The sequence below is a fragment of the Camelus dromedarius genome, chromosome 26, assembly GCF_036321535.1.
Source record: "Camelus dromedarius isolate mCamDro1 chromosome 26, mCamDro1.pat, whole genome shotgun sequence".
In the NCBI taxonomy this organism is placed as follows: Eukaryota; Metazoa; Chordata; class Mammalia; order Artiodactyla; family Camelidae; genus Camelus; species Camelus dromedarius.
The window spans coordinates 25,190,126-25,213,406 of record NC_087461.1 but is presented as its reverse complement, the minus strand read 5'-3'; the positions used below and the strand labels follow the sequence as shown (position 1 = coordinate 25,213,406).

Genomic DNA, 23,281 nt, shown 5'->3' with positions numbered 1-23,281 from the left:
CCGGGGGCTGGGGGTGGGTGGGAAGGGAGAGACTGCAAACAGGAAAGCACAGGTTTCTTTTTGAGGCACTGACTGTGCTGGTGGTTGTACAACCCTGTAAACATACTAGAAACCATGGAATTATATACCTTAAGTGAAATAAATTTTATGGATTATAAATTATATTGCAATAGAGCTGTTAAATAATACCAAGCAAGAACACAGAGGAACTGAATAATAAAGTAAACAAAGGCAATTTAATAAGACAACGCGCGCACACATGCACACGGCCTCACCAACACTCCCGTGCACGCCCGCCACGTGGAAGGGACCCTGCGCTGGACCCCAGACTTATGGGCCTGACCGCTGCCCAGGAAGGGCTGCTCTGAGCTCCAGGGCGTTTCCCTCCAAATGCCAGGCACTTTGTTAGTGCGTCCTTAAATGAACTGCTTCAACACATGAGATTTTCTTTTATTGAACAGCAACGTCATCAAAGCCCTAAGCCGCTTTCATCAGGTCACTTCCACGTAAACACAAAGCACCGATGATTCATCTCGGATGGTGAAATGTTCACAGCAAACGTCTACTCCCCTTGGGAAGGGTGACGTCTGACATCACACACGGCAGACCTGAATCCATCTGTACGGTCTGTGCCTCCTTGCCAGAGAGCCCACTGGCGCTGGGGGACTTCACGACGGCTCTGTAGGGAGCTCTCAACCGTGTCTCTAACAAATGTCAGAGAGACAACTGCAGAGAAAGACTCCAGGAGAGACCCTGCCAGAGGACAGTTTCCTTGAGTCCAGGGACCACACCTCACTTATCTGCACATCCCCTGTGCCTGACACACTGAATGTCTGTTGTACAACAGGATGGATGGTTGGAGGGATGGATGGACAGATGGATGAGTGGACAGATGCATGGATAGATGTGAATGGATGGACAGATGGACAGACAGGTGGGTGGACGGGTAAATGGATGGATAGGAAGATGAGTGGAGAAATGGAGGCAGGGAGAAAGAGAAATGGATGGATGGATGGGGAGATGAGTGGAGAGGGAGGAACAAGGAGATGGATGGGTGAGTGGATAGATGAATGGATGGATGGAAGGACACATGGATGAGTAAATACATAACCGAGGTCCCACTGTACAGCCACAGCCAGTCCATGGGGTAGGGTCCTTGGCGCAGCTTGGGAACCCTAGTCTCCGCAGAGCATGTGCCCCGAGCAGGACTGTGTAGATATGAAGAAGTGGATGGGTGAACCCCGTCACGTGCAGGCCAGGCTGTCACCTTCACGGTCACCTTTAGGGGCACAAGCCTGTCCACTCCAGAAGGACCATCAGCCCAAAGTCCCCTCGGCTGGCAGCTTCCCTTCTGAGCTGTGGCGACCCCGGCTGTCCCCTGGAGCTGGCCCGGGACACGGGCCGGGCGCAGCCAGCAGGAGGCGGAGCTGTGCACCGGGCAGCCCCGCCCGGCCCTCAGGGGGCTCCCGTCGCAGCTGAAGCTTCTCCAGAAATGCATCTGCTTAGAAGCCCCCAGGCGCCAGGGGTCTCGGGTCCAGCAGGCCCGCAGTGGGCACCCCGAAGCCAAGTTCTGCAGGGAGGGGGCTTCCTCGGGCTAAAGAAAGAGGCTGGGTCCTGTGGTCCCAGGGCAGCCTCTACACATTCATCCTGAGTAACAGAAAGCACACCGGGGTTAACGGATGGGCTTCTGGAACCTGAGCTCGGGAAGGAAATTACTCGCACCTGCAGGGCACTTCGGGCTTAAGAAACGAGGTGCCTCCTCGGACTTCCTTCCCCTGGGCCCAGGCACCCAGCCCGAGGTGGGCGGGGTCTGTGCGGCCCTTTGCTCCTCCCAGCTCCCAGGGGACGCGAGCGGGGACAGGCGGCTCTCAAACCCACGTCCGACGCCCCAGGGCCTCTGCACAGGCTCAGATCAGATGCGCCCCTGGGAGTCGGGGACTGGGAGGCGTGTGCTTCCGCCAGGAGCCCCCGGGCAGCCCGGCGTCCGCGGCCCTCCTCTTGCCTTCGGTCCGGCAGCTCAGGCCGGCGGGCTCTCCTGAGCGGCCCCGCAGCTCATTTCCCTGTGCAATCTTGATCATCCTTCTCCAGTTCTTCGCCACTGATCCTCTCCTGAAATGAGAAAAGAATCGACCGAGCCTTTCAATTAAGGCCGGAAGGGCCGGCCGGGCCCTGCACTGCGAGCTCAGATGCAGAGCAGGTGAGCCGTGTTCAAAAACCATGTTTTGTACATAAGACGCTCCAAGTCCAGGTTGACTGATGGGAACACAATCACTGGCGGGAAATGAAGGCCCAGCCCAGGTTGGTCTGAGAAGTACAAGGCCAGGAGGCACGGCTTTAAAATTTGGCGCTCACACTGAAAGTGCAGCCTTCCCCAGACACACATCCACGGGCGTCAGGTCACCCTGGACACCACCTGCTTCCTCTAATGGCCCCCAAGGTTTAAAAGGACAGTCAGGGGTTTGCAAGAGGCAAAGCACACACTCTTGGCTCAGTGGCCTGGTAGGGTCATAAGTCAGCCCATCCGAGACCCAAGGAACACAAAAGCCCTCCTCTGCCGACAGCTGGGACTGATGTCAGACACCAGGCAGCCTCTCTAAGACAATCCCACACTTACTGGGGTACATCATGCCTTTGACGTTGGGTCTTCAACCCCAGAACTGTCAGCTCTCCAAGATAAGCAGCATTCCCCACAAAGTGCAATTGTAAGTTTGGGAGTTTAATATCATTATCAGCTCCTTAGGGGTTCAAGCACAAAGACCCTTCCACGCCAGAGAATGGATGTCATCACAGTGGCCTTGTGTGGGGAAGTGTCTGGCTTGGACCCAAGAAAACGCTTGTGGAATCACATCACTTCAAAACATTGTAAGATACTGAATGACAATAGGCCACCAAGAAATACTCAGTGGCCACCCTGGCCCGAGGGGTCTGCTCTCCCACTGGGCTGAACCACAGGACAATCTAATGCCCTATTCCATTTTCCAGCATCTGGGCTTGAGGGGCGGGAGCAGAAAGACCAATTTGTCCACACATTTGTTCCGCTCAAAAGACACTGGTCTGTCACAGAATTTGAAATTCAGGTTTTTCAATATTTCCTTAACAAGGCAAAGTTACGGCTGATCCCCCATGTGTTCCCTGTTTAGTTTTGGCTCCGTTAGAGTTTTATCGAGCTCAGAGAAAAGGACCGTGAAAAGTCTAATTGCGAAGGCCCCTCCTCCCACTGCAGCTCAGAGACGCTGAGCGTAATTCGAGGGCCCGCAGCCACAGAGGACCCACAGCAGAGGTGTTTGAGAAGCTGCACTAGCACAACATGAGGACTGTTCCTAGAATGACACGTTCATCACCATACCCTGCTGCCTTCTCCGTTGTTGGACTGGCTGGGTCCATTGCCTTAAGAAGTCTGCCCGTGACCGTTCACATCCTCTTTGGAACTCCCTGGGTGAGCTGCCCTCCCCAAGCAAGAGAGAGGGATAAGCAAACGGGATGGCTTCCAAGGGAGCGGACAATCAAAAGATGAATAACACACTGGGGCCCCTTCCCAAAGCACATGTCCTCATGACCCACTTCCGTCCTCTTGACCTTCATCCTGACACCTGCTACGTGCCCTCTGAGGACAGGAAAGCCTGCCAGGTATCAGAAGACGCGACACAGTGATTCTACTCAAGCATCTCTGAGCTGGAGTTTTGATCTTCCTATTATTCAGGCATTAAATGGACTCAGATTTCCATACTATTCCTAGACCCTCCTCTTTGCTCACTGGAATTTTTACTCACACGTGTTAACTCAGCCTCCCTCCGCCTCCTACCAAATCAGTACCAGCTTGGAAGAGGATGACTTTCTTATCCTACTACGCACCTCCCCACACCCCAAAATCCGTAAGTGGAGGTGTGGGAAGGGGTTCAGATCCTTTAGGGAAAAAATAGGCAGTTATCCATTGAGGCTGAAAATACAAATGAAACACATTTTTTCAAATAAAGAATAAATGTATTCCTTGTTACCTGCATAAATAAATGTTTAAAGCTTATCCTCTGACTTTATAAATTAGCAAACTTTGGTTTGGAAAAATTTAATTGTAAGCATTTAAAAATACCAGCCTTCTTAAGTCCTCTCTGATACATGAAGATTTATATAATACCACAGTGGTTACCTGTGTACTTTCCTTCACAAAAATGTAAGCTCATAAATGAGTTCAGAGACTCACTCAGCCAGCCTTATTCACTACCCTGTCCCAGCTACCTGGTCAGTGCCCAATGCTGAGAAATGCTTTGTTAACAGTAATCATTTGAATGAATGAATTAACAAGTGATGAATGAATGAGAGAATAAACAATTGCATAAATGAGTAGATGAATACATGATGAATGAATGAAAAACAATGGATGAATGAGAGAATGAATGAGCGAATGGTGAATGACTGAATGAGAGAATGAAACAGATAATCCATTATCAATCTTCCTCCTTTCCTAATGGGGAAAACTATGTTTTTATGTGTTACAAACAAAAGCATGCTAATAGCTATCAAATGTCCACTTGCATTTTATTTCCAGCTAATGAAAGTTCAATTTTTTTTTTAATTAATGCACTAATTTGGACTTACAAGTACGAGAATCTAAGAAGCAACCACGCAGGTAGGTCTAAGGTAAACACCTACGAGTTACCATCCAGGGTTGCAGAAGATGACAGTGGCCACTAGAGGGAGCCACACAACCTTACAAAGAGCAGCATTAGCCCAAAAACCCAACCAGTATGGGGATTCTGTTCTCAACACTTCCCACCACCATAAACTTGGTCTTGCTACTATGCTGTGAATGTCCAACTCTCCAAGCTGAGACAAATTACAGCTGCAGTCTGCTAAGCCTCAGGCTTTTGGAAAAAATAACTCCCCACCCCCATTCAAATATTTCACATCTCTTTATGTGCATCCTCTCTAGCTTTAAAAATTAAATGTAAATAAAAGTATTTTTCCCATGGATTACAAATGAATCTATTAAGAATTCACCTGGAAAGAAAACAAAAATATAACCTAAATATGAAAAAAATAATAATTTTTAAAGCTGTGTGCAATTACCTCCTGCCTCCAGCAACATTTTTGGAATAAAAAAAAAAAAAACATTCTGACTATCGACGTATTTAATTTCATCTCCTCCAGTAAAGAAACTTGGACATGTGCGGGCTAATGGGGAAGTCACATCAGATAGAATTATGATCCTGTTGGTCAAGTTTCAAAGGCTTCAAATGTAACTGAATGTAGGAAGAAAAAAATTTCCCAGACTCCTCTCAAAAGGTCTGAGTAACCCTGTAATGTTGTCAGTGCCTTTATAAGCCACAGTTTATCAACAGTCAGGACCGTGCAAACTCTAAAGGCCCTAGTCCACAAATGACACTGCTTCAAAAATAGATTTTAAAACATTTGAAAGGAGCAGGAGTTAATGTCTCGCTGGAATGTTGTGGAATGTGGTCAAATGTCTACGCCTTACTTAGAATGCAAAAAGTGCCTGGCCCCCTGGGCTTCTTGCTTAGAGTTCTATTTCTATGGCCCAAGAAATTGTAGGAAACCTCCAATTCTAAGAAAAGAAGGGGCAAAAGATAGAACCTGAAAAAGCTGAACAACTCAAGAAAGCAACTCTAAGAATAACTGACTAATTAAAAACTAAAATTGGAGCAGGGAGGTGGGAATAGCTGAGTGGTAAAGTGTATGCCTAGCATGCATGAGGTCCTGGGTTCAATCCTCAGGACCTCCATTCAAAACAAATAAATAAACCTAATTATCCTATCCAAAAAAAAAAAAAAAGCCAAAAAAAATTTTTAAGTATGAGTTTAAAAACAATTAAATTAATATAAGATTTCCAGAGAAGAGATTTCAGAATCTGCACTGTTTGGTGACCAGTGGGAAAATCCAACAGGCTAACATTTGCTAACATCCATGAGGAGAGAAACAGACTAAAAACTGAGAAACTGCAGAGCATCTGGGCTAATCTGTGATTATATTTGCAGCCCCCACTCGCCCACCTGGAAAAAACCTGAGATGTCAGCACTAACTGACAAAATTGTTACAAGCTGGAGCTGGCTGGCTGAAAACCTCCCCGAGTGAATTAACATCCTGACTGCTGGCCCTGAGGGAGGCAGGAGGTGTGGGTGAAACTGGGAACCAGCAGTGATTTATACAGGGAGTGCAAGGACCATAACTTAGAATTTTAAAAAGAGAGAGACAGAAAGTTTTAGTAATCTAATGATACCGCTAATTATAATGATGGCTCTTCTTTCTCCATGAGATTCCAGCATGCTTCTGGAACCTTCTCTGTGAAAGTCCCCTCATTTGCTGTTTGAAAGAGAGTTGGTGCACCTCAGAATGAGTTAAAGTGACAAGTCTGGCATCTGACTTGCAGCTCATTTCCTCCGATGAGACCACACCAACTCTCCACTCTTGAAATAACCTCCAGTGGAACTCTTCTAGGAAGGAAGCCATCTCCCCAATTATGCAAAAACGTCCTCCCCTGCAAACGCCCTCTGGCCCATGCGATTTCCACATGATTTTCACATTCTGATAGGTGAGTCGTTTGGGGTTTTTTCCATCCCAGCTGAGGAACCCACTGTCCCAGCCACAGAGGCCGGGCCATGTGGCGGCCACGAGCTCATCTGTGAAACACGTGGATAAACCTGCCCAGCTGGCCGGTCAGCCGAGGGCCAGACTCCCGGGCTGGTTCCCCTTCATTTTTAACTCTCAACGCCACAGGGCAAGTCCCTTAACTGCCTCACTAGGGTGGCAGTCACAGCGTCACACTTCCCAGGTGCCCGGTCACCCCATTAATATCTGTAAAGATCCATTAAGCCTTCCGGCTGAAAGGCACCAAGAAGCCAAACCTGCCACTGTTATCATCAATAAACTCCAAGGCAGTCTTCTCTGTCACCACCTCCCAGGAGCCAGTCACCCACGAGAAGAGGGAGTGAGGCCCCTCGGCCTGCCCATCCGTCCCCTAATGAGCCACCTGCAGTCTCAGAAGTGGCAGGAGACACGGACCAGAGCATGGGTGCCAGGAGAAAGGAAAGCCCCACTTTCACTGTGGCCAGGGAACCTGAACAGGGAGCCCCTCCCTCTCTCCCTCACCGCCCCCCAACACCCCTCCTGCAGCCCTGCCCCCTCTCGCACCTCCCGGGGGGGTCCTTCCCTCCCACACTTGGGAGAGGTGGAAGGAGCACTGTCAGAAAGCAGCCTGGGCACCCAGAGACGAGTGCGTCTGCCGGCCTGCATGCCCCTCTGGCTACTGAAAGGTATTCCCGTCCCTGCCCTGGGACCCCCAACCTGGGCACAGACACTGCATCGAAAGCTCACCGCAAACTTGCTGAAGACAGCGTGTGTGTAACGAGGGCTGCCCAACAACCAGCAGCTCACCCGCATGCTGCCATCAGACAGGACCAGAGGGACAAGGCGGGCACGTGCAGACGCCAAACATGAGCCACTGCCTCGCGCCTGAGTGAGCCCTCCCGGAAGGAGAGGGGACAGGGGCTGCTCTGCCAGGAAATCCTGTGAGTCTCAGAATTGTTCCCAGATGCACACATCGCCTGCTGGAAACCACGTTTTCCACAGGACTTCTGTTAGAAGCAATTAGTCCTCTCACATGTTTCAATGATTCTTTCTGATTGTAAATAGGGAACACTTAGTCCCAGGGAGTTTCTGGTTTGGTTACATTTGGGGACATCTATTTGAGCAAGAGGGTCTGGAAGGTGCGGCTCACTCAGGAAGGGACGTGGAAGGAAACCAGGATGGCACCAGCCCAGTGTCACGCCCTCCTCTGTTCCTGCATCAGCAACAAAGGGAACATCTGGCCAGCCCGACCCCGTCTGCAGACGTTAATCTGCGCCTCCGTTCCTGATGCTAGAAATTACCAGACCAAAGGGCACGGTCTCCACCCCAACTCACAATCTGGATCTCTTGATTGTTGAAGTTGAACCTTCAGCCAGATGCTGCCTCGCTGGCCCCAGGCTCCCAGGGCCCCCACCTCCCACAGGCGCCCCCGCTCCTCTGGATGGGCTGCCAGGAACTTCCTACAGACTGAGGGCAAGTGGCACACAGGAGTCAGGGAGGCCCACCGAGCCCCGGTGCACACCGGCCGGCCCTCTTTGAGCCCCGGGGCGCGGCCACTTCCGTCCTTCCTGTAGCCCCCCCCCCCCCGCCCAGCCCCTGCTGCACTCAAACCACTGCCATCACCCTCACCCACCTCCCACTTTCGTCCCTCCCCGCTCGTCCGCTCCGGCGGCCACAACGAAACCCCACCCCCGGTAGCCTTAAACAACAATTTCTGGTCCCACAGTTCTGCAGGCTGGAAGTCCAAGATCAAGGTGTCTCGGGCTTGCTTCCTCCTGAGACCCGTCTCCTTGCAGAGGGACCCGCTTACTGCGTCTTCACACCATCTTCCTTCTGCACCCGTCTGTGTCCTAACCTCCTCTCCTTACAGGGACCGCCTCCCCCCTGTTGGATCAGGGCCCCCCCTTCCGACCTCATCGAGCCTTATTTCCTCCTTACAGGCCCCAGTCACACCGGGGGCCAGGGCTTCAACAGAAGAATTGATGGGAAGGGCGCCCAATTCAGCCCATAACTTCACCCCACCCCACACCTCGGGCGCTGCCTGTCCACCCTCTGGGCCTCACAGCCCCCCTTTTCCCCCTGAACTTTCCAGCTCAGACTCCACAGATGCCTTGACTGCAGAGTGCCCTCAGTCAGGCTTGTAGACTTTCATGCCACGTTCACATGGTGTGCACTTCCACGTGGCAGGGCCCCGGGTTCAGTGGATGGGAAACAGCTCCATATCCTGCGGGTGCTGGGGGTGCTCCATCAGGCCCAGGGCAAGAGCACAGATGGAAACCCACAGAGCGTGATGCTAAGGACTCGAAAGCCTGAAGCCAAGCTAGCAGGGTGCGAGATAGAATGTTCTGCTCTCCTGTCTTGACAAATATAACTTCATACCAACAGAGAAAGCCAGTTTCAAATTAAGAATTCTTGGACTCCTTGGAGCTTTGCAGCAGAATGTGGTGATGCCAAGAGAGCTGGCCTCCAGCTGACAGCCTACCCCTCTCTCCTCCCACCACCCTCCCACCGCAAGGACGTACCAACATGGACACAATGCCCACGTTCCATCCACATCCCACCAGCAGCTGTCTCCACGGCCTCAGGCTGTGCAAACTAGTGGTGCGGTCCACCCTCAGGAGCACAGATCCAGGGATGGGGTCCACTCGGGCCCTCAGTGCCCACTGGCAGGAATCCTGGGGTCCTGGTAGCCTGAGCTGGTTTAGAACATCCTCTTGGGTCTGCAATTCCTCATTCCATGGAGAAAGGTACAGCTTCAAGAGAGGCTAAAGCAGGAGGCCCTGGGCAGGGGACCCTCTTGTCCATTCGAAGGGCAGGACTGTAAAAGCCAGTCAGTGCAGCGTGGAGTAAACAACACCCACCCTGGCCTTGAGCCTCCAGCTGCTTCTCTGTCCACACTCTGCCTGCCAGCCCACGAGCGCAGGCACAGTCAGGGTGATGTAGGAGCTCGAGGCCCCAGCACACTCGGCTGGACAGAACCCCAAGCATGATTCAGAATCAGCACTTTCAGATCCTTTCTCTCCAGGTGGAGACACGGGCCCCTGCGAGGGTGTCTGCAGCACTGGCCTGGGGGCAAACAAAAGTCTCAGAGCTGAAGTAAGAATGAGGGGAGAGATGGACAAGCACGTGAGTGTGGACAGAGAACTAGCATCTGGGTTCCAGAACTTTCCAACACCTCCAAGTGAGCAAATCAGTGCAGCAAGCCTTGAGCCCTCTTTGCAGAAATTCAGGATCTTCCAAGTTTTGTGAGCGACAGAGTTTGAAAATACAAAGAAATGACCAAACCCACTTGAGGAAAATATGTTATCACCTGCTTTACTTACGACTTCAGAGGAACAGAAGTTTCCTTGCCTTTCCCAGTCTTTCCCTCCTATCTGTTGTTCTCACACCATAAGGACTCTGGAAACTCAACAGTCAGGGTCCAAAGCATCTGTATGACAAGAAGTGAGGCAGGGCCCAGTGTGGGGCAGGTGTGCTTCATGGGGAACAAGGGGATCCCAGGAGAAGCTCCCCAATCTCCCATGCTTGCTGACTTTGAGTGAGACATTTAACACCAGAGCTTCTGAACTGCTTCTGGCAAATACATATTAAGATTTCTCTTCCAAAACATGGAAGGGGATTCTGATAGTTCATTTTCTGTGTCAACTTGTGTGGGGCAGGGATATCCAGACATGTGGTTAAATACTCTTCTGGGTGTGTCCGTGAGGATGTTTTTGGATAAGATTGACGTTTGAATCCATAGTCTGAGTAAAGCGGATTGCCATCCAATGAGGATGGGCCTTGTCTAATCAGTTGAAGGCCTGGATTACAGAACAAAAAGGCTGACCCTCCCACAAGTACAAGAGAACTCCTTCTGCCTGACTGATTGAGCCAGGATATTGGTCTTTTCCTGACTCTGGACTTGAACTGAAACACTAGCTTTTCTTGGGTCTCCAGCCTGTGAGCATTTGGACTGGAACCACACTGTTAGCTGTTTTGACTGTCCAACTTGTTGACTGTAGATCTTAGGACTTCTAAGTCTCCATGTTGCCTGAGCCAATTCCTTACCATAAATCTCCTCTCTGTATGTACGGATCCACCCTTCTGGTTCCACCTCCCTGGAGAACCCTGACTAACACAGGAACTCAGTGAGACGAGAATGGGTGATGGGGAGCTGCCTTCTGCAGCAAAAGTTAGAGAGGAGGCTGGGGCCCTGGGCACTCAGAGCTTTCCTTCCCTTCAGCCCCTGGCCCCCGTAGCTCCTGGCTGGAAGGGCGAAGAGATGGACTGTAATCTCCCAGGGAAGCAGCAGGGGCCCAGCAGCAACCGGCAGCACAGCGGAAGTTCTCTGGACTCTGCTGCTCTCTGGCACTGTGCTGATTGGTTTTTTATTGTTTCTCAGGCTTGGAAAGGTTCACCCCTTGTGATCAAGCTTAAAGTCTCGCTGGTGCTGAAGCCAGGGGAGATTTCTCAGAAGGAAGAGAAAACCCACAAACATGTCACCGTGCTGGGGGCTCCAAGTGCCCTTCCACCCCGGAAGCACCTGGAATCAATTATCCATCCCAGATGCCTGAAGGCTCCTCCCTGACAAGGAGGCTTACCTTGGTACATGGCGGTGGAAATCGGCCAGCTGACGCCCAGGGCCTCGACCTCTCGGAAAGTCTCACAGAAGTCCCACAGCATGGCCAGGCCCAGGCCCTGGTGGCGGTACCTCTTCCTGACAAACACGGTGTCGAAGACAGGCAGCAGGTAGCAGGCACCCGTGCCATCACCACACAGGCCGCCTGCAGGGAAAGCAAGAGACACACGCTGTTCCCTGGGCTTGACTAACCGGCCAGGACCCTCCCTCTGGGCTGGGTCCCTGGTACCACCTGGAAGCAGGGTTGGCTTCAGAAACTAAACCACCAAAGACAAGACAGCTGATCATTCCAAACCTGCAGTTCTCCAACTGACGGTCAGCCCACGTGTTCTGAATTGCTGCCCCCACCGCCGCTAGACTACCGCCCCCAAATGAAAAGCAAACCTGGTGACTGAGCTGAGCAAGGCCATCTGCACACCCAGGGTCCTCAGACCCCTCCCTCACTGTGCACATTTCAGAGACCCCTGAGGTCAATGAGGAGCATCTGGATAACATCAAAGTTCTCCCTGAACCAGAGGATGTGGGCTGGGAGATGCAGCCCACACATCTCCAGGGCACGGACTTGTCCAGTAACTCTTAACAAGGGCTCACCATGTCCAATTGTGGCAAAGTACACTTACCCCCAACAGACTAAGTCCTGTTTCCCATCAAAACATCAATGCCCTGCGACAGGAGAGCAGGAGAGGCGATAGTTGGCACCTTTCCCACTTTTCCAACCTGAACTGAACTTTACTGCAAACAGTACCAACACCAGCACAGTTGCTGTTTCTGCAACTGGAATTTGACACTGCAGCCATTCACCTCTGTTGTCACCCTAAGCAGAAAATCAATGCCACACGGACCCGACTACATCACCTTCCTCACTTCCCAACTGCCTGTGCCCTAGGTGTGCTGGAGCCCAGGAAAAGAAATACGTCGTACATTCAGTTCCTATTGGACGAGGTGGTATTTGTGCCCGCCAAGATTCAGAAGGTGAGTAATTTCCCAAAACAAATGAAAAATGATTCTGAGTCTGATCAGCCAGGCAGAACTGCAGATACACACTACTGTCGTGAATGTGCAAAAATGACCTATCACGCATGAAAAGATACGGAGAAAGCTTATGGCATAGGATTAAGTGAAAGAAGCCAATCTAAAAAGGCTACATACCATACAATTAGAATTATGTTATATTCCGGAAAAGGCAAAACTGTGAAGGCAGTAAAAATGTTAGTAAAAATATCAGCTTGTACATGATCATCTTCACGTCCTGTCCTCTCATGGTTTTTCCTGTGTGCGCGCCTCCTGCATGACCTTCTGTGTGTCCAAATACCCTCTTCTTATAAGGACGCCAGTCAGATGGGACTAGAGCTAACTCATCACCTCTTAGGCCTGTCTCCAATAAAGTCACATTCTGAGGTACTGGGGGTTTGGGCTTCAACATGAATTTTGAGGAGATACAATTCAGTCCGTAAGAATATATTATCATTAACTAAAGTCCATCTGTTACCATAATTGATCCCCTTTGCACATTTTGTCCTCCCCCTCCCCCCTCCCCCTAGTAACCACTACTCTGTTCTCTGTATCTACCTGTTTGTTGTTGTTAGGTATGGTTTATTCATTTCTTTTGGTTCCTTGTGTTTGTTTTTTATATTCCACATAAAAGTGAAATGACACAGTATTTGTCTTTGTCCAGCTGACTTATTTCACTTAGTTAGCATAATACCCTCAATGTTTATCCACATTGTCACAAATGGTAAGTTTTCATCTTTTTATGGCTGAAGAGCATTCCATTGTGTGTGTGTGTGTGTGTGTGTGTGTGTTTGTGTGTGTCTACAAACATCCACATACATACACACCACATCTTCTCTATCCACTCATTCATTGATGGGCACTTAGGTTGTTTCCATATTTTGGTTAGCGTGAACAATGCTGTGATGAACATAGGGGTGCGTGTATCTTTTTGAATTAGTCTTTTTCATTCTTTGGATAAATACCCAGAAGTGGGATTCTTGAATCATCTGGCAGCTCTATTCTTAATTTTTTGAGGAAACGTCATACTGTTTTTCACAGTGGCTGCACCAATTTACATTCCTACTAACAGTGTCCACGACCATATGAAAGGTCTCTGTGCTCCCCCTTCTCCACATCCTTGCCAACACTTGTTATTTATTGCCTTTTTGATAAGAGCTATTCTAATAGGCATGAGGGGGTATCTCACTGTGGTTTTGACTTGCATTTCCCTGATAACTAGTGATGTCAAACATCTTTCCAAGTATCTGCTGGCCATCTGTATGTCTTCTTCAGAAAAACGTCTATTCAGATCCTCTGCCCATTTTTTAATCAAGATGTTCATTTTTTTGTTGTTGAGTTACATGAGTTCCTTATATATTTTGGATATTAGCCCCTTATTATATGTATCATCTGCAAGTATCTTCTCATTTGGTAGGTTGCCTTTTCATTTTGCTGATGGTCTAATTTGCTGTGCAGAAGCTTTTGAGTTTGATGCCGTTTATTTTTGCTTTTGTTTCTCTTGCCTGAGGAGACATATCTAGAAAGATATTGCTAAGACCAATGTCAAAGAGCATACTGCCTGTTTTTTTCTAGGATTTTTCCTAGAAAATTGTGTTTCTTTTTTCCTAGAAAATTTTTTTTCTTTTTCCCTAGGATGGTTTCAGGGCTTTCATTCAAGTCTTTAATTCATTTCGAGTTAATTTTTGTCTGTGATGTGAGATAGTGGTCTAGTTTCATTTTTTTGCATGTGGCTATCCAGTTTCCCCAACTGGACATTTACTGAAGAGTGTACCTTTTCCCCATTGTATGTTCTTAGCTCTTCTGTTATAATTTAATAGTCCATAAATGTGTGGGTTTGTCTGGATTCCCAATTCCATGCCACTGATCTATGTACATTTTTTCCTGCAAATACTGTGCTGTTTTCATTACTATAGCTTTGTAGAAGAGTGTGAAATTAGGGAGTGTGGTATCTCCTACTTTGTTCTTTTTTCTCAGGATTGCTTTGGCTATTTGAAGTCTTTTGTGGTTCCATATAAATTCTAGATATTTTTGTTTAACTTCTGTGGAAAAACATCCTTTGGATTTTGATACAGATTGCATTAAATCTGTAGATTGCTTCAGCTAATATCAACATTTTAACAACGTTAATTCTTCCAATTCGTGAACACAGACTACCTTCCCATTACTTGTGTCCGTTTCCATCTCTTTCAACCACGCCTTACAGTTTGCCATGCGTGGGTCTTCCACCTCCTTGTTAAATGAGTTCCTAGGCATTTTATTCTGTTTGTTACAGTTGTAAATGGGATTGTTTTCTTAGTTTCTCTTTCTGCTAGCTCATTGTTAGCAAATAAAAACACAGCACATTTCTGTATGTTGATTTTATACCTTGCAACTTTACCATATTTTTTTTATTATTGCTAATAGTTCTTGGTGGACTTTTTAGGGTTTTCTATATATAAAATCATGTCATCTGAAAATAGTGACAGTTTTATATCTTCCTTTCCAATCTGAATGCCTTTTATTTCCTTTTTCTTGCCTAATTACCCTGGCGAGGACTTGCAATACTATGTTAAGAGAGGTGAGAGTCATTGCCCTTGTCTTGTTCCTGATTTAAGAGGAATAGCTTTTAGTTTTTCATGACTGAGTATGACGTTAGCTGTGAGTTTATCATATATGGCCTTTATCATGTTGAGATATGTTCCCTCTTATATCACTTTATTGAGGATTTTTATCATGTGGGTGTTGAATCTTGTCAAATGCTTTTTCTGCATCTACTGAGGTGATCATATTGTTTTTATCCTTCATTTTGCTAATGTGCTGTATTACGCTGACTGACTTGCATACGTTGAAACATCCTTGCATCTCTGGAATGCATACCACTGCATCATGGTGTATGAACCTTTAAATGTATTGTTGGATTTCATTTGCTAATGTTTTGTTGAGGATTTTTGCAACTATGTTCCAGAGATATTGGCCTATAAGTTGTATATGTGTATGTGTGTGTGTGTGTGTGTGTGTGTGTGTGTGTGTTGTCTTTGTCTGACTTTTGTATCAGGGTGATGCTGTCCTCACAAAATGAATTAGAAAGCATTCCCTTCTGTTACATTTTTTGGAAGAGTTTGGGAAGGACAAGCATTAACTCCGAATATTTGGTAGAATTCACCTGTGAAGTTGTCTCGTCCTGAACTTTTGTTTTTTGGGAGCTTCTTGACTACTGCTTCAATCTCTATACTAGCGATCAGTCTATTCAGATTTCCTATTTATTCATGATTCAGTCTTGGACAGTTGTACAATTGAAAGAATTTGTCCATTTCTTCTAGGTTAACCAATTTGTTGGCATATAGCTGCTCATAATACTCTCTTATAATCCTTGGTATCTGTTTTTATTTCTCCTCTTTCATTTCTGATTTTATTCATCAGAGGCCTTCTCTCTTTTTTTTCTGAGAGTGTAGCTAATGGTTCATCAATTTTGTTTACCTTTTCAAAAAACCAGCACTTAGTTTCATTGATCTTTTTCTATTGTCTTTTTAGTTTCTATTTCCTTAATTCCTACTCTGATCTTTATTATTTCCTTCCTTCTGCTGACTCTGGGCTTTGTTTTTTCTTTTTCTAGTTCCTTGCAGATGTAAGTTTAGACTTCATTTGAGAGTTTTCTTGTTTCTTGAGATAGGACTGTTTTGCTATAAACTCCCCTCTCGGTACCACTTTTTCTGCATCCGTTAAATTTTGACGTGTCATCTTTTCATTTTTATTTGTCTTCAGGTAATTTGTAAATTTCACATTTGATTTCTTTGTTGCCCGGTAGCTGTTCAGCCTCCACATATCTGTGATGTTTCCAGATTTCTTTTTGTAGTTGATTTTGAGTTTCATGACCTTGTGATCAGAAAAGGTGCTCGATATGAATTTAATCCTCTTAAATTTACTGAGACATGCTTTGTGTCCTAATATATGGTCTATCCTCGAGAAAGCTCCATGTGCACTTGAGAAGAATGTGTATTCTGCTGCATTTGGAAGGAATGTTCTATACACATCTACCAAATTCATCTGGTCGAAAGTTTCACTTAAGGCCACGGTTTCCTTGTTGATGTTTTGTCTGGATAATCTACCCATTGATGTAAGAGGGATGTTAAAGTTATTGTGTTGCTGTCAAGTTCTCCTTTTAGGTCTAGTAATAATTGCTTTATATATTTTGGTGTGACTGTGTTAAATATATAAATAAATAAATAAATAAATAAATAAATAAATAAATAAATAAATATATATATATATATATATATATATATATATATGTTATGTCTTCTAAATTGTCCCCTTTATTATTATATACTACTGTAGATATATAATATATAATTATTATATATATACACTATATTATTATTATATACTGTCCATTTATGTCTCATTATTACTTTTGGCTTTAAGTCTATTTTGTGTGATATGAGCAAGGCTACACCCACTTTCTTTTGGCTGCCATTTGATTGGAGTATCACCTTCCATTTCTTCACTCTCAGCCTACGTTTGTCTTTAGAGCTTAGGTAAGCCTCTTGGAGTCTCCTGGAGCACATGGCTGGTTCTTATTTTTCAATCCATCCAGCCACTCTGTGTCTCTTGATTGGTGAATTCACCCCATTTACATTTAGGGTGATTATTGATAAGTGAGGACTTAGTGCTGCCATTTTATCTCCTGTTTTCTGGTTTCTCTACATCACTGTTGTTTCTTTTTCTTTGTGTTTCTGTCTGCCAGCTTAGTTTGGTGGCTTCCTATGATGTTTTTCTCAGTTTCCTCTTTTTTTCTGTTTCATGTCTCTGCTCTAGATTTATGTTTTGTGATTACTATGAGGTTTGTATAAAATGTCTCATAGATAAACCAGTCCTTTTTCCGCTGATAACATCTTATCTTCACTTACCTATAAGGTTTCTGTCCTTTTCCTCTTCCCCCTTTGTGTTTTTGTCTCAAATTACCTTCTTTCATGTTGTAAGTCTGTTGCCAACTGAAGTAGCTATAATTTTTTTTCTTCTTTTTCTACCCTTTAATCTTTATGCTATAATAAAGCATTTAAAACCTATTCAGATAAAGAGTTACAATTTTCTGATTCTGTCTACTTATCACGTTACTCAGAGTTTTATGTACTTTTTCCTTTTTGTTGCTGGTAGAAGAGCTCCTTTCAACATTTCTTTTAAGGCACATCTAGTGTTGATGAACTCCCTTGGTTTTTATTTATCTAGGAAAGTCTTTATTTCTCTTTGATATCTGAATGATAATATTGCTGGATGAAGTATTCTTGGGTGACAGTTTTTATCTTTCAGTATCTTAAGAATGTCATTCCACTCCTTCCTGGCCTGTAGAGTTTCTGCTGTGAAATTTACTGATAGTCTAATGGGAGTTCCTTTGTAGGTTATTGGCCCTTTTTACACCTGGCTGCCTTTAAAATTCTTTGTCACTGACTTTTGACATTATGACATTTAATAATTTTACTTTTAATGTAATGTGTCTTGAAGAAAGTCTTTTCGCATGTAGGTAATTAGGTGTTCTCTTAGCTTCACAGACTCATATATCCAGTTCCTTCCACAGGTTTGAGAAGTTCTCAGCTATTATTTCTTTAAATAATCTCTCCACTCCCTTCTCCATTTCTTCTCCTGTGATACCCATGGCCCTAATGTCACCCTTCATCAAGAGTTGGACAGCGCTCATAGAATTTCCTCATTTTTATGTCCTATTTTTCTTCCTTCTTCTACTTGCATCATTTTTAGATTTCTATCTTCAAGCTCATAAATTCCCTCTTCCATATGGTCTGATGTATTTCCAGGGCTTTCTAATGCATTCCTCATCTCATTTATTGAGTTCTTCAGCTCCAGAATTCTGTTTGATTATTTTTCAGAGTTTCTCTTTGGTAAAAGATTTCTTCTCCTCGTTAATTTTATTCCTGAGCTCACTAAACTACCGTTCTGAGTTTTCTTATAGCTCAATGGATTTCTTCATGAAGGCTATTTTGAATTCTATTAATTAGACTGCAATATTCCTGCCTTTAAATTTGGTTTCTGGAGAACTGTCATTTTCCTTTTATGGCATGATGTTACTTTGGTTCTTCATGATACTTGATGAGTTGTTCTTCTGCCAGCACATTTGAAGTAGCAAATATCTTTCTGCTTGATTCTAACAATGCAACAGGTTAGAAATTTGAGGTCTTTCTTTTGTTTTCCAGGAGGTGGCGCTCTAGCACTAGTTTCTGACTTATCTGAGCTGCCTCTGACTATGTCTGAGAGTTGGCACTTTCTACCCTCCACCACATCTGTCAGAATTGTGGACCTGTGTCCTTGTTACTGCTTCTTGTGCCTCCAGGGTCACTGGTGCCTTCCTGCTGCCAGTGTCACTGGCATTGCAGCCTGCTGCACTGGGATGGTGGGCTCTTCCCTGGAGTCCAGGATCCCTGGAGTCATAATCTCTGTTGCCATGAGGGTGGTAGAGGGAGAGGGGGACCAGGAGTTGCACAGGTGCCACTGCCATGTGCAGGGTTGTAAGGTTCACAGGCTCCAACACTGTGGGCAGGGGAGCAGGAGGCTGGAGTTGTGGGTGCCTCAGCTGCTGGAGGATGGAGTCTTAGGCCTCTCTGCCGCTGCTGCCCAGTTACCTGTGCGTGCATGCACCACTGCGGCCAGGAGGCCGGAGACGAATGCACTGCCTCCCCTGCTGCTATGTGTTCTCTGGGGCTGTGGGCTCAGCTTCCATGACCAGAGAACCAGGCTGCTGTTCCCTCAGTTCTGCCTCCCCTGTGTGTTCCAGTCCACCCACCTTTAAATGAACGCATGTGTGGAATTCTCCAGCATCCTGTGTGTTGAGCAGAGGCACCTTTGTTGAGTTGTGGACACTTTACTGGTTATAGACTGAAGGAGGGGACAAAGGGAGCTTTTCACTCTGCCATGTTGCTGATGCCACTAATACAACTGATTTTAAATAGGCCTAGACATTGGATTTGGCAGACAAAGAACTCAAAACAGCTTTACAAATACGTTTAAAGAATTAAAATGACTTTTTTAAATAAAGGGAAATATATGCTTGATGAATAAACAGAGAATCTCAACAGAGAAATGGAAATTACACATAATAGAAAGTCTAGAGCTAAAAAGTGCAATAACTGAAAATTTTAAATATGCTCAACAACAGACTAGAGATGGCAGGTAACGTGAATACAGATCTCTAGAAATGATCCAACCTAAGAAGAGAGAAACATGTCTGAAGGAAAGTGAACAAACTTCAGAGACTTGTAAGACAATATGAAGCACCCCGATACACATATGACTAGATAAAGAAAGAAAATAGTCTAAAAGTTGTGAAGCAATAATGGCCAAAAAGTTCCCAGATTTGGTAGAAAACTTTAAAGATTCAAAAAGCTCAACAACCCCCCCCAAAAATATAAAGAAAAATAAAATCACTCCTAGACGCATCACAGTGAAACTGCAAAAAAGCCAAAGAGAAAGTCTGGAAAGTCTTCATAGGAAAGTGACACATTATGTATAAGGGACAATAACTCCCTTGCTGACTTCCCACCAGAAACTATGAAAGCCAGAAGGTGCTGGAACAACAGATTCAAAGTGCTGAAGGAAAAAAATTATCACTAATTACTCTCTGTCCAACTAAACAATCCTTCAAACCTGAAAGTAAAATAAAACAAAGGTATTTTCAGTAAGCAAAGCCTGAGAGAATCTGTTGCCAGAAACTCCACTACAAAAGCTGCTAGAGGAAGTACTTTAGCCTGAAGGGAAATGACACTGGATGGCAACTGGGATCTATACAAAAAAAAAAAAAAAATAATTAATGGTAAATATTTTTAAATTACATATTTTTCTTTTCTTAATACTTTTAAAAAATATGACTACTTAATTAAAACTTATTAATCAGTAGTGACAGATTTATAACAAATATGTCTAATATATTAAAATAGCACTTTGTAAATAAAATGATACATAAAAATACACTATTTATTTTAAGGTTTCTATATTTTACCCCAAGTAATTCAATATTAACTCCAAGTTAATAAGTTTAAGCTGAGCATGTAATAGCTAGAGCAAGAACAAAAATAACGAGCTAGCAAACCAAGACAGAAATTAAAATGGAATACTAAAAAATCTTCTTAAAACAAAAGACAAGGTGGAACAGAGAAAAATTTTCAAAAGAGGAAAGACAAAACAAATCATAACAGAGAAGATCTAAGTATAACCATACCTATAATGAAATGTAAATAGACTAACAGTCCAATCAAAAGACAGAGATTTTTAAAAAATAGATTTAAAATCCAAGACCCAGTTGTATGCTGTCAACAAAATATATGCTTTAAATATAAAGACATAAACAGACAAAAAGTAAAAAGCTAGGAAGAATATATTCTATGTAAACAGCAAAGTACAAGACAATGAAGTGGCTATATTAGTAACAGACAAAATAGGCATCTTATCAAGAAATATTGCTGGAGACAAGTGGGGGACACTTCAAAATGACAAAACAGTCAATACATCAGGCAAAAAGATCAACTATAAATTTGATGTAGGTAATAACAAAGCTTCAAAATACAAAGTAAAAGCTGATAAGACTAAAAAAATGAAAGATGATCCATAATCATAGGGAAAGACTTTAACATACATCTCTCAGAAATTCACAGAATTAGACAAAAATATTAGTGAGAATATAGAAGAGCCAAGACACCATCAATCACCTTAACCTAACTGGCATTTCCAAAACATGAAACCCAACTCCTGCAGAATATACACACTCTTTCAAGTCCATATGGAGTGTCTACCAAGATAAACCACATACTAGGCCATAAAACAACCCTCAATAGTTTTCAAAATATTAAAGTGTAACAGATTCTATTATCTTACTACAACAGAATTAGATTCGAAATAAACAAAAAATAAAACATCCAGAATAGTCCACAAATATATCTGGAAATTTAAAACTTACTGTTAAAGAACTCATAGAAGTCACAAAGTGAATTGGAAAATATTTTGAACTGAATGATAATGAAAATTGGTAAATTAATAAATTAGACTCCATCAAAAATTGAAATTTCTGCTCTTTGCAAAAAATTATTAAACCAAAATGAAAATGTTTCCAAAATATATATCTGATAAAGAATGGATATCTATAACATATAAAGAATGCTCAAGGCTCAATAATAAGAAAACAATCAACCTAATAAAAAAAATAGGCAAAAATATTTGAACAGACGCTTCATCAAAGAAGATCTATGACTATCAAAAAAGCCCCTGAAAACATGATCAATATCATTGGAAAAATGCAAATTAAAATCAAAATTAGATACCACTTCCCACCTTGCAGAATGGCTAAAATTAAAAATACTCACAACACCAAGTATTGGCAAAGATATGGAGCGGCTGAAACTCTCCTGCATTGCTGATAGCAAGGTATATAGAATTATTCTGTCTCTCCAAAAATAAACTAATCCAGAAATAGGCAGTAAAAAAATTTTTAGTTGGCAATATACCCGAAAAATATATTTTATTAATTTCATCTTCTACAGGTTTGATACTTTTTAGACTAACTAAATTGTTGAGTAACTGACAGTCAATTGCCACTTTAAAAAATCAGTTCATGGACAAAAGCAAGACCTAGTAAGCAGCTTCAGAGAACTTTCCACCAAGTTCGTGGAATTCGCCAGAAATGAAGAGGAGGCAGATATCCAAGCATCTAGTCCGATCTGCCTCAATTCAGCATCTTAATATCCTGCTTTCCCTTTGAGGCTCTGGGTCTGCCTTGGGGAGAACGAGGCAGCCGTACCAGCCTCTGCGTGATCCTCGGGGATAGTCTGGGGTATCAGTGGGACCAGGAGCAACAGCAGCGCCAGGCGAGGCAAAGTCAAGCTCCTCCTGCCCCACAGCTGTGGTTCTCACACATCAAGCTGGGATCTGTTACCAGTTTTTGTTACTATTAATAGGACATCTGCTGTATAAATGATTTTGCTACAGATCTAATACCAGCCATTTGGTAGAAAATGACAACAAATGAGTCTCCCAAGAAAGAGGAATTATTACAAAAAGGTTCGTTTCCATTTCAGTGACTCTTCAGATCCCTTGGGCTCTCTCAAATGAGTGGCTAAAGAACACAGCCACCCGAAAAAGTGAAACAGTTTATCAAAATCAAAGAGCAAATGGCTGTCGTGACCCAAGATGCTGAAAAACACAGGTGCTCCAGCCTCTGTGACTGACCTTGGCAAATAATTAACTACAGGAGTCGTTTGCATGGGAAACTAGACATCTCACACCATGCTGAGGGAGAAGAAAGCGAGAAATGCAGAACTGCTCCACCCCGGACAGGTGGCACGCACAGCGCGAACACAGCTCAAAACCACACTGCAGCCACACAGTGAACTCAGAGAACAGCAGGTATGTGGTGTTTTCCCTGGAAATTTAATTTTTGCTAAAATTTAGAACTTTATAAGGATGAAAAGATGGAGGTTGGACCAGTTGGGTCAGAGATGGTGATAGCCTTTAAAAATTAAAGAGACTATTAAAGCAATGTTGAAGATGAGCCCAATGCCTTGGACCAAGTGGTACAAGTTCCACACTCCCTGCTCATCACAGCCCCTAAAAGTAAGCCCCAGGATTTTCCCTTACCTCTTTATCATGGCCGCCTGCCCTCCCTCTCTTCTGAGGTAACTCTTGGCATCCAGCGTGCTTTCGTACCCCATGTCAGCTATTAGCGACAGTAATTTTCCTGATGGCTGATTGGTAACCTTAAAGAAACGCGAAAAGGACGGGGCTTGCAAAGTCATTTTACACCATGAATGGCAACAAGTCTTTTACTGGGGGGACATGGCACCACCTGGGAATCCAAGGGACATGCTGAAATTCCACCCTGTTTGCCAGTAGAACGAGAAATGTGGTGAAAATGGAATCCAAACCTTGGGCTTATTGACATGACAGCTGAATTAGTGATATTTCTTGTGCCAGGAGATTCTCTCCAAGCAATGCTGGTGCTAAAGGAGCCGTCGTGCAAGGCAGGCTGGCATCTAGGAGCCCTCCTCTCCCTGAGCATGGAGGGATGGTGGTCCCACGTGGCCGCAAGGCCCCGTCCGT

At 44.6% G+C, this 23,281-nt stretch overlaps 1 protein-coding gene across 1 annotated transcript in view; it reads right to left on the bottom strand.

The window, feature by feature from the left end:
* Positions 1-438: 438 nt before the first annotated feature.
* Positions 439-23,281, bottom strand: part of LOC105086661 (protein FAM169B) — a 49,745-nt gene continuing 26,902 nt past the window's right edge. The window contains exons 4-5 of the mRNA XM_064479347.1: positions 11,160-11,342; positions 439-2,109 (exon numbers count right to left, since the gene is read on the bottom strand). Of these exons, the coding sequence (XP_064335417.1) occupies positions 2,075-2,109; positions 11,160-11,342 (218 nt within the window). The 3' untranslated portion in view covers positions 439-2,074. The remainder of the gene's footprint in view (positions 2,110-11,159; positions 11,343-23,281) is intronic.